Source organism: Phocoena sinus, chromosome 4 (assembly GCF_008692025.1).
Source record: "Phocoena sinus isolate mPhoSin1 chromosome 4, mPhoSin1.pri, whole genome shotgun sequence".
In the NCBI taxonomy this organism is placed as follows: domain Eukaryota; kingdom Metazoa; phylum Chordata; class Mammalia; order Artiodactyla; family Phocoenidae; genus Phocoena; species Phocoena sinus.
The window spans coordinates 22,531,030-22,547,392 of record NC_045766.1 but is presented as its reverse complement, the minus strand read 5'-3'; the positions used below and the strand labels follow the sequence as shown (position 1 = coordinate 22,547,392).

Here is a 16,363-nt window from a genome sequence, read left to right as displayed (position 1 = left end):
ACGCCGAGGAGAGCAGAGCTGGGGCACGGAAGGAGAGTTTCCCGCTCATACTGCTCAGACCCTGGATCACTCTGGGCTTCTTAGTTATGTAAACCATTAATTTCATTTTCTTAAGTAACTTCCCTTTGTCCGGTAAGAACCCTTACGGATATCCCAGTAAATCATAGTAAAACGTATGCCATGTGTTTACCTTTGGTGTTTGCGAGTCTTTTCCTACAAATAATTCAAAGACTATCTCATAGACTCATGAAATCTTAGAGATTAAGGATGCTCTGGGGCCTGCCTGAGATGCCAGACACAGTGAGTCAGCCATAAGCCAGGGTTTCTGCCTCCCAGGTCAGTGCTCTTTTTTTGTGTGTGTGGTACGCGGGCCTCTTACTGTTGTGGTCTCTCCCGCTGTGGAGCACAGGCTCCGGACGCGTAGGCTCAGAGGCCATGGCTCACGGGCCCAGCCGCTCCGCGGCATGTGGGATCCTCCCGGACCGGGGCACGAACCCGTGTCCCCTGCCTCGGCAGGCGGACTCTCAACCACTGCGCCACCAGGGAAGCCCGTGGCCAGTGCTCTTAAGCCTTCCTGTCTCTTGTCGTGTGTCTGCCTCAGTCTTTCTCAGACTCGAGCAGAACTACCCTCGCCTTTCCTTCCTGAGTCACTGCCCAATTACCAGCAGCCAGGGGCTCCACGGGGCAAAAGGCACCACCTTCTAGAAGTGGCTCCATTCTCTCCACAACCCCGCCCCCTCCACTGGGGACAGCCGTGATTTAAGAGAAGTGAGTACAGACGTGGGTCTTGATGGAGGCTAGGTGAAGCCAGGCAGCTGAGCTCTGGATGTAAGACTGCTCAGAGCCCTGGGCCCTACTTCAACCCTCATTACCTCATGTGGGAGTTATTACAGTAGCTCCTTACCGGCCCCCCTTTCTCCTGAACCCCAGGCTCCCTCTACTTGAATTCATCATAGTTTCAGTCATCTCCTTAAAGAATCATTCTGTATACCCAGACAAAACTATAATTCAAAAAGATACATGCACCCCCATGTTCATAGCAGCACTATTTACAATAGCCAAGACATGGAAACAACCTAAATGTCCATTGACAGATGAATGGATAAAGAAGATGTGGTACATATATAAAATGGAATACTACTCAGCCATAAAAAAGAATGAAATAATGCCATTTGCAGCAATATGGATGGTCTTAGAGATTATCATATTAAGTGAAGTCAGAAAGATAAAGACAAATACCATATGATATCACTTATATGTGGAATCTAAAATACGACACAAATGAACTTATCTATGAAACAGAAACAGACTCACAGACATACAGAACAGACTTGTGGTTGCCAAGGGGAAAGGGGGTGGAAGGATTGGGAGTTTGGAATTACCAGAGGCAAACTATTATATATAGGATAGATAAACAACAAGGTCCTACTGTATAGCACAGGGACCTATACTCAGTATCCTGTGATAAACCATAATGGAAAAGAATATGAAAAAGAATATATATATAAAACTGAGTCACTTTGCTGTACAGCAGAAATTAACACAACGTTGTAAATCAAATATACTTCAATAAAATTAAAAAAAAATAAGAATCACTCTGGTCATGCCATTTCCTGTTGATAAACCTTCAATGGCTCCTTGCTGCCTATAAAGCAATGTCCAAAGTATTTCACCTGGTGTCCTGAAATAGCCTGACAGGGCCTGTGTCCCTCCAGGGAGGCTCAGCTCATACCTAGGGAAGGGTTACCCACTGGGAAGAATCACTTCCAGAGTTTCAAATTCAATTAAGAGTTTCAAGTTCTATTATACAAGCATACCTCGTTTTATTGTGCTTTGCTTTACTGCACTTCGCAGATACTGAATTTTTTACAAATTGAAGGTTTATGGCAACCCTGCAAGTCCTTTGTGCCATTTTGCCAATAGCATTATTTTAAAATTGAGGTATGTATAAAGTTTTTTAGACATAATTCTACTGCATACTTCGTAGACATAACTTTTATATACACTGGGAAACCAAAAAATGTCTGGAATCAAACCCACAATATCTCTGTGGTATGTCTGTAGTAGATGGTAGGTGTACTGATCCCTGCTGGAAAAGAAAACGTCCCTCTAACAGTGTCCAGTACCTTGCTCTCGTCACCATTAACGTTGATGCCATTTTTCATCTTTCCATTGGCTATCTTCCTTTATTAATGAGTTTTCTATTGGTGTGTAACAAATTACCACAAACTTAGTAGCTTAAAACAACACCCATTTATTACCTCACAGTTCTGTAGGTTGGAGCACAGCATCGGAGGGGTTCTCCGGTCAGGATCTCACAAAGCCAAAGTCAGGATTCTGCTGGGCTGCACTGCCATCTGGAGCTCAGGACGCTCTTCCAAGTCCATGTGGTTGTGGCCGAATTCAGTTCACTGTGGTTGTAAGACTGAGGTCCCTGCTATGTTTCTGGCTGTCATTCAGAGGCAGCCCTCGGCTCTGGAGACCACCTACATTCCTTGCCATGTGGTTCACTCCATCTTCAAAGCCAGCAATGGTGTGTTGAAGCCCTCTCATGCTTTCAGTTTCTGAGTTCTGCTGTCTCTGGCCTCTATACCCATATTTAAAGGACTCACGTGATTAGGTCAGCCCCACTTGGTTAATTTCTCTTTTGAGTAACTCAGAATCAACTGATTAGTAACCATAAATGCATCTTCAGAATCCATTTTGCCTTATAATGTAATACAATCACGGGAGTGATAGCTCACAGGTCTTGCCCACAAGTCAATGGGAAAAAAATTATACAGGGGCAAGGGTCATTGGAGGTCATCTTAGAATTCTACCTACCACACCATTGTAACAATGATTTGCGAATTTTAATGCCTGTGTGAGTTAAAAACTGAACAAGATTTCCTCATCTTTTTCAATACTTTTTTCCTGGGGGCTGGTGACAGATGCTGTCAGCTCATCCAACACTTGATCTCACTCCCCATCTCCTTTATCATCCCCTGCAATAGAGGCTGGACAATGAAAAACTATTTTTCAGGCTCCCTTACAGCTAGAGGTGAACATGTGGCATGGTCCTGGCCAACGCGGTGTAAGCAGAGTCTGTTAACATTCTCCCTTCTCTTCCTTTCTTCCATCCTGGAATGTGGACTTGATGTTTGGAGCTGCAAAAGCCATCTTGTGACAGGAGGAAAAGGCCAGGAGATTTACACAGAGACCTTGGCACTGAAATTGTTGAGAATCTGGCATTCTTTCATATGTAGCAGAAAGCAATGCTGGCTTACAAAAGACTGAATGAGTAGCTGAATGAGAAGCAGCTAGCCATGTCTCCAAAGCCACGATGCCTTAACTTTTCTGGAAGGATTGCAGAGTTCAGGCAGGTATCAACCTTCATAATCAGGGTGATTTTTCCTTCACACCTTCTTCATAATGTTCACAGTACTTCTTTATACAGTATCTTGACATCAAAACAATGTTAGTGGTTACAGAAGCCCTGTAAATATGTTCCTTTTCACTTCTTCTGTGAAATGTTGTGAGTATAATGACCTTAAAGTCCACTTGGGGGCCCAGTTACATGTGTGGGACCTACAGTAAATAGGAAACCGAGGGGCTCTACTTAGCTATGTGGAGGGGTAAACAGTGAAAGAGGGATGCTTTCCATTTTTCTGTCTTTTTTTTTTTTTTTGCGGTACACAGGCCTCTCACTGCCGTGGCCTCTCCCGTTGCGGAGCACAGGCTCCGGACGCGCAGGCTCAGTGGCCATGGCTCACAGGCCCAGCCGCTCCGCGGCATGTGGGATCTTCCCATACCGGGGCACGAACCCGTGTCCCCTGCACCGGCAGGCGGACTCTCAACCACTGCGCCACCTGGGAAACCCTGTCTTTCTTTTTATGGCTTCTAAACTTTCTCTCTGACTCTTCCCCTCCCCATCCTGCACCCTTCCTGAGGGTCCCGTGGGATTTGGAGGCAGGTCTGAGGACTGGGGCAAGTGGTCTAAACCCAGAAATTTGGTCTCATGGGACAAAGAGGGACTCAGGAAAGGCAAAAGGGTAGAGGTCTCCAGTGAGTAAACTTCTCCACCAACTGCGTTCATTATAGTGGACAATACTGAGGAGGCACGGAAAGCTTCCTCCAGTTTCCAAAAGAGTCAGACAGCTGGACACAGGAGCCACTGAAGGAACTGTCCCTAAATATTCTCTTGGCCCATGAATAGAGCTGGAGGAAGACTGAGAAAGGATTTACAAGAGACAGAGCTATGTGTCTCCTCAACCTTCAGCAAGGTGGAGATGTACCACCGATTAGCATGATACATGCCTATGAGACACTCAGAAGGAACACCTCTCCTCTGCATAAGTGACAATGCGAATTCAAAATCCTGAAGAAATACACTTTGGTTTTTCCATGCATAGACAGACATGGATTCATGACGTTTCCGTTTTTTTTTTTTTAATTTTATTTGTTTATTTTTGGTTGCGTTGGGTCTTCATTGCTGCGTGCGGCTTTCTCTAGTTGCAGCGAGCGGGGGCTACTCTTTGTTGTGGTGCGCGGGCTTCTCATTGCGGTGGCTTCTCTTGTTGCGGAGCACAGGCTCTAGGCGTGTGGGCTTCAGTAGTTGTGGCTCGCGGGCTCAGTAGTTGTGGCTCGCGGGTTCTAGAGCTCAGGCTCAGTAGTTGTGGCACACGGGTTTAGTTGCTCCGCAGCGTGTGGGATCTTCCCGGACCAAGGCTCAAACCCATGTCCCCTGCACTGGCAGGCGGATTCTCTTAACCATTGCGCCACCAGGGAAGTCCCACGATGTTTCTGTTTTCATAGTGAAGTCCCACGGAGGCGAACACTCTGCTTCCCCGCCATCTTCCCGCTTCTTCCACCCCAACTTAGAAGACAGTGATATGGAAGTCCTCCATCCCATCCCCACCTCTTCCTCGGTTTCTCCACCTTCATTCAGCCTCTCCTTCCTACAGAACCAGTACTTTCTCTCCTGATTCTTGTCTCAGCATCTAAATCTCCCCTCCTTAAAACTCCATCCTCCTCCCTGTGTCCTCCTGTAGTGACCAGTCTCCCTCCTTCCTTTGTCTCACTTTCTACTCCCAGGTCAATCCAACCTCCACAGTCTGAGTTCTGACCTTGAACATCACTCTTCCTGAGAACACTGCGGTTTCCTGACTGTCAAATCCCCTGCTGACCTGTTGGCAGCACTCGACAGTGCTGACCACTCTCCTCCCTTAAATCCTCTTCTCCTTTGGCTCCTGTGGAGAAGGCTGCCAGTTACCTGCTCCATATCCTGTGTTTCTCATTCCAAAAAAAAAAAAAAGTCATTTATCAGCTTCCCCTACAGGTAGGGTAGCCAGATAATAGTTCTAGCCAATGATATTTAAATGGAAGCTGTCAGATGGGCCTTCCAAGGAAGTTCATATTCGGAGACATATTCGGTTGGTGCATGCATGCCTATTTACTCCTGACCTTTCCTCCTTTCTCCTGCCTGGAACGTGGACCTGATGTCTGGGGCTAGGGCAGCCATCTTGCAGACGTCAAAAAGGCCAAAATGACAGAGATGTTGACCCCATTATCCTGGAGCTGCGGAACTAATACCAACCATGCTTATTGCCACACTACTTGTTACATAAGAAAAATAACCCCCTCTTTTGTTTAATCCACTATTATTTGGGTTTTCTATGATATGCTGCTGAAATCAACCCTTAACTGATACAGCTCCCATGACTCTGTCACTCTCGTCCTACTTCTTTAACCTCTTCAAGGCCCCTTTGCTTCAACACCCCCTACATGTTGATGTTCCTTAGCTACCATCCCTGGTCCTCTTCCTCCACTGTTTCCCAAACAACCCAGTGGTGTCTGCTGCTTCCCAGGTCATGATGACTCCAAATCCTAATGTCTAGCTCCGACCTTTCATCAGAGCACCAGATCTTTATCTAAATGTCTACCTGCCTGTCACATAGGAGCCTCATATACACTACACTCACAATTAAACTTACCAGCTTTCGCATAACTCTGTTCCTCCTTCTAGTCACTGGAGCTAGAGACCTTCCGCATCACTTACCCTCATACCCAGCTGGTCCTGAAGTCCCATCAGGTCTCTTTCCAACAGCTCTGCTTTATTCCCACTTCTTCAGTCCTACTGTTTTATACAGGCCTCATCATCTCTTCCTGAGCCACCGCATACGCCTCCTAACTAGCTCCTTTGCCTCTCATCTACAATCCAAACTGGTGTTTAAAAACATGCAAATCTAGGGCTTCCCTGGTGGCGCAGTGGTTGAGAGTCCGCCCGCCGATGCAGAGGACACGGGTTCGTGCCCCGGTCCGGGAAGATCCCACGTGCCACGGAGCGGCTGGGCCCGTGAGCCATGGCCGCTGAGCCTGCACGTCCGGAGCCTGTGCTCTGCAACGGGAGAGGCCACAACAGTGAGAGGCCCGCGTACCGCTAAAAAAAAAAAATAAAAAATAAATGCAAATCTAATCACACCATTCCCTTTCTTAAAACCCTTCAATGGCTTCTGGTCCCTCACAAGAAAGAATTCCAATGCCTTTGCATGATCTGAGCCCTACACATCTTGTCAACATTCCTTACATTATAGCCACATAAATTCACCTGTGGTTTCCCAAACTTGCCATGATTTTTCTCACTTCCTTGCCTGACTGTCCTCTCTGACTTGTAAGCTGGGAACTGTGCAAAAACAAAGTTTTAAGTGGATGTTTAGGAACCTGACTTGGGCCCTTATCTTCCTGGGAATTCTCCCACCTTTGTGCACAGAAACTCAGTGGTAAAGAACGGTCAGAATCGGAGAGATTTTTGTATTGTTCACTTAACATAATTGCTTAATTATAATTCCTTTTTTAAAGAATTCTCTGCCATCACCTGGAACCAAATTGATCAAAATAAACATCAATTGCCTTTGTTGTCTTGTATATGTATTTTCATTTAAAATTTCACCTTTGATCAATGTAAAACATTCCCCCAGTGCGTACTCAACAGAAAAGGAGATATTTACTTTAATGTGCTAAATGCTGGGGTTACTTCTATTTCTTATTCTATTAAATTTTACCTCCTAGAATCCTGAAATTTTAGGGTCCAGCCCCTAAAATTTTCCAGGAAAGGAAACCAAGGCTCTATTGACTCAGGAACATGGCACCAGGGAGGTGGTTATTGGTGGGACATACCTAGATCCTGGCTAGGGCTTCAGCTCTTACCATCTCATGGTGAAGGCACAGATCATCTCCAACTCACAAAGAAGGCTCCCCTCTGCTTCCAGTGAGAGGAAAGTAAAGTAGCCCCCAAGGAGCTAATCCTCTTATACCACTCCACTTAAGGCAAGATGACAGCATAAGGGCTTTAAGAACAAGGAAATTAAAAGCATTAAGTCCAAGGTTCTGCTTGCCCTGGGAATAGAATGGCCCTCTCCCCTCCTCTCTGACTCTATGCCCCACCTTTGGGCCCACGAAGAGCCACTCACCCTCTGGGTGATGGGCTTGCCATCCTGGATCTCCACAGCCAGCCCCAGGTCGGACAGTCTGCAGTTGCCAAGGTCGTCCAGAAGCACATTCTCGGGCTTCAGGTCCCGGTAGACGATGCTGAGGGAGTGGAGGTGCAACACGCCGCAGGTCATCTGGGCCGAGTAGAAGACCACCCTGCTCATGTCCAGGCCCCGCTCGCCCACACTGTAAATGTGGAACTTGAGGTCTCCCCCATTCATCAGGCTCATAACCAGGCAGAGATGGGACTTGCTCTCAAAGGCATAGGCCAGAGAGACAATGAAAGGGCTGCTGACCCTCTCCAAGATTTCCTTTTCCAAGAGAGCCATTTTCTCACCATTTTTCTTCTTCAGCCGCTTCTTGTCCAGTTTCTTACAGGCATACATCTTGCCGGTGTTTTTCACCTGGACAGCACATACCTTAAGGAGAGAAAGAAAGGGAGAGGAAGAAGTAGACAGTACTGGAGACAGGAAGGGGAAGGGGGATACAGAGGGTGGAGGAGCAGGAAGCCACCAAGGTGGAAAGATGGCAGGCTTCTGAGAAAAGAGAAGCTTTGAGATAGAGCTGGGACGATAGTGAGGTATCACTTCACCCCCACTATGTGAGATATAATTAAAAAAAAAAAAGGAAAAATAACAAGTGCTGGCAAGGATGTGGAGAAATTGAAACCCTCACGTGTTGCTGGTGGGAACTTAAAACTTGGAAGAGTTTGGTGATTTCTCAAAACGTTGAACATGGAATTGCCCTAAGACCTAGCAATTCCACTCCTAGACATATACGAAAGAGAAATGAAAGCAGGTATTCAAACAAATTCTTGTACATAAATGTTCACAGCACCCCTATTCACGCTAGCCAAAAGGTGGAAACAACCCAACTGTCCAGCAATAGATGAATGGATACATGAATTGAATGTAGTATTCCCATACAACGGAATGTTATTCAGCCCTAAAAAGGAATGAAGTACTGATACATGCTGCAATGTGAATGAACCTCTGAACCTTACGCACAGTGAAAGAAGCCAGCCACAAAAGCTCAAATACTGTATGACTCCATTGATATGACACACCAGAATCGGCAAATCCATAGAGACAGAAAGCAGCCCAGTGGTCGCCAGGGGCTGGGTGGGTTGGGGGAGTGGGGGAAATGGGTAGTAATTGTTAATGGGCACAGGGGTGACGAAAATATCTTGGAACTAGATAGAGATGATAGTTATACAAGATTGTAATGTACCAAATGCTATTAAATTGTACACTCTAAAATGGTTAATGGCTAATGTGACTTTTACCTTAAAGAATTTTTTTCAACTTAAAAAAAAGAAAGATGAGCACAGCATTGGTGCAAAAGGAATTCCAGGCTTTAATTCAAGATGAGTGTTTTCTTAGCTCTCTGAAGTTTTTCTCAAATTACCTCCATTACCACAATTAAGGGGAAAGGGGGATCCCCCATTGTTTGTTGCTATCATTCACCAGAGGGGCATTTCAGTGTGTGCCTGCCTGTTGTAGACCCCACGATAAAGATCCTTGGTCAGGGGCTTCCCTGGTGGCACAGTGGTTGAGAGTCCGCCTGCCGATGCAGGGGACACGGGTTCGTGCCCCGGTCCGGGAAGATCCCACATGCCGCGGAGCGGCTGGGCCCGTGAGCCATGGCTGCTGAGCCCGCGTGTCTGGAGCCTGTGCTCCGCAACGGAAGAGGCCACAACAGTGAGAGCCCCGCGTACCACAAAAAAAAAAAAAAAAAAAAGATTCTTGGTCAGTTCCACATTTTGTTAGTTTTTCCTATGCCATTCTCATTTTATGTCACGTGGTGACCGGAAAGAAGACGCGAGAGCAAGCTAGGAATTCTTTCTCCACATGTGGCACTGAGATTAGTTCTAAGTTCCCTTGAGATTAAAAAAAAAAAAAAGAAGAAGAGGTGAAATAAAACTCTATTATGCTGTCTATTTCATCTTCCAGCCTGGCTATTCTGAAACACTTACCTCCCCAAAACCACCTTTCCCCAGCACCCGGAACTCTTCGAAGTACTTGTCTGACACGGGTTGCATCTCAAAGACTTTCCACTGCAGAAACTTGTCATAGAAGGGGCTGGCCAGGAACTCTAGGAAGGGCTGGTCCTGCAAGAAGGCCATGGCCTCAGCCTTGGCCAGCTCCACCAGGGATACTCGCTCTTCCTCCGTGGTGGCTGCTTGGCACTTGGTGACCAGAGCTGGGCTGAGGAAGGGGTGTGGGTGCCCCGGGGAGGCCGCACAAGTGGTCACCAGCCCCTGCAGCGTGCTGCCCTTGGCGGGACCCTCTTCGGCCAGCTCCCAGCTCTGCACCTCCTCCAAGAAGCCCACGGCCTCCTGGTACGCGGGCACCGTGGCTAGGAAGTCCCGGAAGAGGCGGCGGCCGATGGGCTGCTGCTCGCACAGGCTGTGGAAGTCGTTGGGCGGGGCCTGGCGGAGCCGCTCGCAGCTCTGCGGCCCGGGCAGCATCAGGGTCCGGCGTCGGCGCTGCAGTTCCTTGCTTTCGGTATCCGAGGACTTCCGCGCCTGCAGGTAGGCCGAGTTGGCGATCAGGTTGTCCAGGCCCCCCATGTCGACCATGGCGGAGCACCAATCGTGCTTCCTCGGCACAGAAAAGGAAGGATGGAGGGCTGCGGCGGGGACGCCGTCAGGCCCGGGCCAAGCTGGCTGCTGTCCGGTCCAAGGTGCAGTGACTTCTGCGGGATTTACAGCGAAGCTTCGTGTCTGCGGGTGGGACTGATGGAGGGTGAGGAAAGAGGTTTCTCTTGTAAGAAGCTTTGCTGGCTATGTATAGCCGGCCAGGGAAGGGCACCTCACGGGTCACCCACCGAGGGGAAAGCAGTCTGTGACACCTGCAGGGTCTACCTTTTCATCATGGGGCCTTTCTCATCTACACCTGCTCCCTGAATCCCCAGCTACCAATTTCCAAAGGAAAGGTGGTGTGTTATTTGTTGATGACAGCAGTGTTTTCAACTGTGTCTGATTTTACGTATTTCCCAGCAGGTGCAAGTTAAATAAACTCCTAGGAATGACAGGTCAGGAAGACGAGCTGTGGGAAGCTGGAGAGGTTGTGTCTAGCAGCGTGATCCAGAGCAGGTTACAGAAGGGGATGCTCTGAGCTGTGAGTCACGAGACATGTTCCCAGAGGCCCTTGGGAACCCAGGTCGTGGCCCTCAGAGTGGGCTGTGGCTCTCCCATAGCCGGCGACACCCTCTACAGCCTACAGAGATCCTCCAGCCATGGCTTTCTTAGTTCTGAGGAGTCTGTGACCTACAGTACCCAGTTAAAAAGGGGAGGGTCACCTTGACCCAAAACATCCCGTGAAATGACATCAGCAGGAAAATCACACCACTTCACATCATGTGGTCCAGACTATTCCAAGGAGACAAGCCTAAAAGGGGAATCTGAAGGCGAAGGAGCTGTGTGTGGAGACCCCGAGCCGTGAAGTTCCAGGCGTGGCCCTTCGACACCTCGGTCCAGGCTCCCTCATGAAGCCAGGAAGCTTCCCTCCACAGAGATCACTCAGAGCCGCCCCAGACCACGACCTCACAAAGAACAGAAATTGGTTTAGACAGAGATCAGGCTAAGAATCTCTGCTCCAAAAATAACACTTGTGTCCTACAGGGAAAGAACACTCAGGCTTTTTCTTCACAAAGCAAGGCTAAGGCAGCTTAAAAACAAAGTCATTCAGTATTATGCCAGAGTGTTTAAAAGGGCTAAAAAAAAAGAGAGAGAGGAAGGACAAGGGGGAGGAAAAATACCTGGTGAGTCTTTTTCCAAACAAACAACCTGTAGCACACTCTGTCAAAACATCATCGTGACGGCCGTGGTCTGCCTGACAGAGCCTGCTGACTGTCCCCCAGAGCAGATACACACTTGGCCACATGCTACCAAGAATTATGTAATGAACTCGTGGGTGCCCTTTGGCTTTGCACTGCTGCGCTGTAAACCCTCAGCCCAATGGCAGAGGTGGGGGATCTGCACGAGGGACCACCGCTCGGAACCACACCATCCGCTTTGCAACCCACGCTAGAAATGTTGGGACTTTTTTTGTTCTTGATATGTCATTCCAGGCCCACATTTCTGACTAGAGAAAAATCAGTCTGAGACTCTCTCCTAAGGAGGAAATGCCTTTTCCTGGGGTTCTTATGAATACAGCGGCAACAGGGCAGAACTTTGAGAAAATGGTAGAATTGTCATCACATGACTACTTCACCTTATCGCTGAAAAAAGAACATTTTTCACTGATGACCATATCTGCTATGAGCTGCTTGATCCCACTCGCACTGATACTGTCTTTTATCCCCGAGTAATCATTAATCACCGGCACTGTCCAATAGATAAATGCAAAGCCACATACGGAATTTCAGATTTTCTAGTAACCACATTAAAAAAAGTAAAAAGAAACGTGTGAAGTTAGCTTTAAAATATATTTTACTTGGCCCAGTATATGCAACATATTATCATTTCAATATATAATTGATATAAAAATTGCTAATGGAATATTTTACATCTTTTTTGTGTCCTGAGTTTTCAGAATATGCTTTGTATTTTACACTTACCAGTTCTAGCCACACACATTTGAAATGCTCAGTAATCACATGTGGCCAGTGTCTACCTTTTTGGACAGCACAGACAAAACTTTTGGCTGTAGCTTTGTCACTCATAAATAAGAGAAAGTTTTTCTTATGTTTTTTTTTTTTCTAATCAGAATACCATAGACCATCTGGGTTAAAAAAAGACTCTCTTAGTAATTAAAAATGATCTGACTGATGAGAACAGAATTTAAATAATATCTGACACAAAGTTTAGAAGTTATAAAATGATTATACATTGACCACCAGCCATTTTAAACAGAGTACCATTATTTTCAAAGTTTTACCCACCTGAAAAAAAAAGTCTATTTAAAATGGAACACTCTATGTGATTACTAACAGTTAGGGTCCAGGGCTTTTCCCAACTTGATGAAACAGTAATTTTAGGTCCAGTTAAAGAACAGCACTGAATACTTAGCTTAGAAGCACAGCCAAGTGCTGGGCACATTCAGGATACCCTGCACCAAAGGGGAAAAATATCAGAAATCTTGGATTGGAGATGTGACCCTATGGTTACAAGCACTAACTCCAGCACTGCTTGGGAGAGCTGAGTCCTGGCTCTAGCGAGTCCTAGCTGTGTGACCTTCTGCAAGTTACTTAACTTCTCTGAGTCTCAGTCTCATTATGTGAAAACAGAGCTAATGTTGATTCTTCTTTTTTTTAAAAAATTATAGTTTGTGTACAATATTACATGTTACAGGTGTATAATATAGTGATTCACAATTTTTAAAAGTTATACTTCATTTATATCACTGTTGAGTTTTGAGTAAGTTCTTGAGAGAATTAAATGCCAAATAGTGCCTGGCACAAAGAAGTGATCAAAAAATATTTGATAAAATACTTTTTATCAAAGTATAAAAGTATCACTTTTATTTTATTTATTTTAAAATTATTTATTTATTTTAAAACAAATAAATAGATTTATTTATTTTAAAATAAATATATTAATTTATTTATTTTTGGCTGCGTTAGGTCTTTGTTGCTGCGCGCGGGCTTTCTCTAGTTGCAGTGAGCAGGGCCTACTCTTTGTTGTGGTGCAAGGGCTTCTCATTGCGGTGGCTTCTCTTGCTGTGGAACATGGGCTCTAGGCGCGCGGGCTTCAGTAGTTGTGGCTCCCGGGCTCTAGAGAGCAGGCTCAGTAGTTGTGGCACACGGGCTTAGTTGCTCCACGGCATGTGGGATCTTTCCTGACCAGGGATTGAACCCGTGTCCCCTGAATTGGCCGGTGGATTCTTAACCGCTTTGCCACCAGGGAAGTCCCTCACTTTTAAATAATGACTATCAATCATCAAAACCTGATCCAGAATTATGCTTTTCTGATATGCAGATTGGAGACAGGAGATACCTAAGCAATGTGGAAGAAGGTGGGTTCCATGCCCATCTAGTATAGAGCTGCCAACTCAGGGTCTCACATGACCTTGGAAAGCTGTGGGGACCCGTGGAGCAGGAAGACAGGGAGATCGGATTCATTAAGTGACATGCAAGACTTAGAACAACAAACTATTGCAACTAAGCGATTTACTATATTCTGCCATGAAAAGGAAGACTAAATTCTGTCATGTGAAAAGAGGAGATATTTCAGTTTGAAAGAAAAAACAACTTTGATGCTAGGAAGAAAAACAATGAAAATATTTTAGTATCTTTTATGTCTAATTTTGTAACCTAAAGAAAAGGAAAAAATGCTCTTTACCCAGCCAGGTCTTCCATTACATTTTGTATCATGTGGTTTAAAGCATTATTTATGACATGTATGTTCTTACATTTTTTTTTTTTTTTTTTTTTTTTTTTTTTTTTTTTGGCGGTATGCGGGCCTCTCACTGTTGTGGCCTCTCCCGTTGCGGAGCACAGGCTCCGAACGCGCAGGCTCAGCGGCCATGGCTCACGGGCCCAGCCGCTCTGCGGCATGTGGGATCCTCCTGGACCGGGGCACGAACCCGTGTCCCCTGCATCGGCAGGCGGACTCTCAACCACTGCGCCACCAGGGAAGCCCTGTTCTTACATTTTAAAATGCTCTGATGTCATACAACATCTGAAACACAAAGAACATTTTTTAAGAAGTTTAGGTTAATGGTTAGTAATAGGGTATGCTTGGTTTGCTTCTCTTTCTGAGGATTTTTAATTTTGAAAATACACCCTAGGATGAGGAAAACGTGAAGCTAGGTTTCTAGGAAGAGCATGACCATCCTTTACAATTCACAATTCTCTACATGGTCCAATAGCACATATTTGAGGTTCAAGAATTATGCAGTTATAGAGCTCGGTATTATGTGCTCTCAGAACCAGAAGGTATTTTGAGCAGTGTTAAGTTCTGAAGCAGATGAATATGTTAGCATTAGGACACCCAAAGAACCCAGACTGTTCTTCGACTTCTGATTTAAATCCTTCCATAGTAAAGATTTTTGCTTTTTTTGTCCAGTAGCAGCCCTCTACTGGAAGAAAAAGCAAAAGGGTCTTATCCTTCCAACCACAGCTGACCACACTTCACATTTTAATAATTTGAAGAAATCAAGGGTATCCCTTGCTTGTTAAAATTCACTGATACTAAACAGAGAAGAGGTGGAGCTAGATAAACTTTATTGTTTCAATGTAGTCACAGAATTTTCACACAGAAATGTAGTTTTCAAGCACCTTGTCTTTTAGATTGAAATACTGAATAGTAAGACCAGTGGTAGGCCTACTGAATTGTCTTCAACAGAGTTCTACAGACAATTGAGGTTTTCTTAGTGAAGTAAGAAAGGAATCATACACAGGTATTTTCATAGAACTAAGTGTCAAAATTCTGTAAGGGATAAATCACCATTTTATCACACCATTTTTAGAGATCTTTTTGTTTTGGAAAATCTCAAATGTGCATAAAAGTGGTGAGAATAGTAAAAGAAACTCCCATATGCTCATCATTCAACTTTATCATCAGCATTTTCCCAATATTCTTTCACTTTCATCTAACACCCCCTTGTTTTGTTTTAAATACTTAAATTTTTTAGAGCAGTTTTAGATTCATAGCAAAATTGAGAAGAAGGTACAGAGTTCCCACATGTCCCCACACATGCATAGCCTCCCCCCATTATCAACATCCCACCACCAGAGTGGTACTCTTCTTACGATTCATGAACCTACACTGACACATCATAATCCTCCAAAGTCCACAGCTTACATTAGGATTCTCCCCAGCCCTTTTTTTTGATGGAGTATTTTAAAGAAAATCCCATGTCACTGTATCTGTACATACTTTGGTATATATAATATACATCTATATAGGTACATACGCATACATATATATTATGTATTTTGTGTAATATAAACAAACAGGGTTTGGTGAAGCAGCTCAGAGATTAGCTCTAACAGAAAGCTGCTTCCACCCCTAGGGCTGGAGGAGGTGTGTTCTCAGAGCCTAGGGCCACAAACACCCAATGGGCCATGGAACCATGAGGGGAGATATAGTGGATTGAACGATATGTTCAAGTCCTGAAACCCAATACTTGTGAATGTGACTTTATTAGGCAATAGGGAGCTTGCAAATGCAATCAAGTCAAGATGAGGTCATACTAGATTAGGGTTGACCCTAAATCTGATGACTGGTATCTTTATTTTTAAAAAAAGAAAAAAAAGAGAGAGAGAAAGAGATTTGGATGCAGTGACACAGAGGAGACACGTGAAGAGGCCATGTGAAGACAGAGGCAGAGGCTGGAGTAATGCATCTACAAGCCAAGGAACATTGCTGACAACCACCAGAAGTTAGGAGAGAAGCACAGAACAGAGGCTTCAGAAAGAACCAACTCTGCTGACACCTTGATTTTGGACTTCCGGTCTCCAGAAAGGTGAGAGAATAAATTTCAGCTGTTTAAGCCACTCATTCTGTGGTATTTTGTTAGCAGTCCTAGCAGGTTGGTACAACAAGGGAGGCTGGGAGGTGAGCCCCCTGAGATGCAGATCAGAGAAGGGCAAAGTCAGAGGACATATCTGAGAACAAACATGTCGATGATCAGCATAACTATTATGCCATTGTCCCCCCAACACAGTTCCCAATAGCTCCTTGATACAATGTCATATCCAGAAATAAACTTTTATGTGTTAATTGTTGAGATTTGGGGGTTTCTTTATTACCCAGCCCAATTTAGCTTATCCTAAAATTGTTTATCAGCCTGTATGTATTACTGCTTGCTCCTAGTCAACTGCTATTCTAAAACATTTGTGCCTGCATTCATTTGTTCAGAACACTGAATAATGTTCACCTACTGTGAACATTATTGTGAATTGTATTGAATAAGCACCTACTGTGTGTCAGAAATCACAGCCAGTT

The 16,363-nt window shown here is 45.2% G+C and overlaps 1 protein-coding gene across 1 annotated transcript in view; it reads right to left on the bottom strand.

The window, feature by feature from the left end:
* GRK7 (G protein-coupled receptor kinase 7) overlaps positions 1-10,145 on the bottom strand; it is a 35,649-nt gene extending 25,504 nt beyond the window's left edge. Inside the window, exons 1-2 of the mRNA XM_032631108.1 lie at positions 9,443-10,145; positions 7,449-7,886 (exon numbers count right to left, since the gene is read on the bottom strand). Coding sequence (XP_032486999.1) covers positions 7,449-7,886; positions 9,443-10,048 — 1,044 coding nt within the window. The 5' untranslated portion in view covers positions 10,049-10,145. The remainder of the gene's footprint in view (positions 1-7,448; positions 7,887-9,442) is intronic.
* Between the last annotated feature and the right edge of the window lie 6,218 nt (positions 10,146-16,363).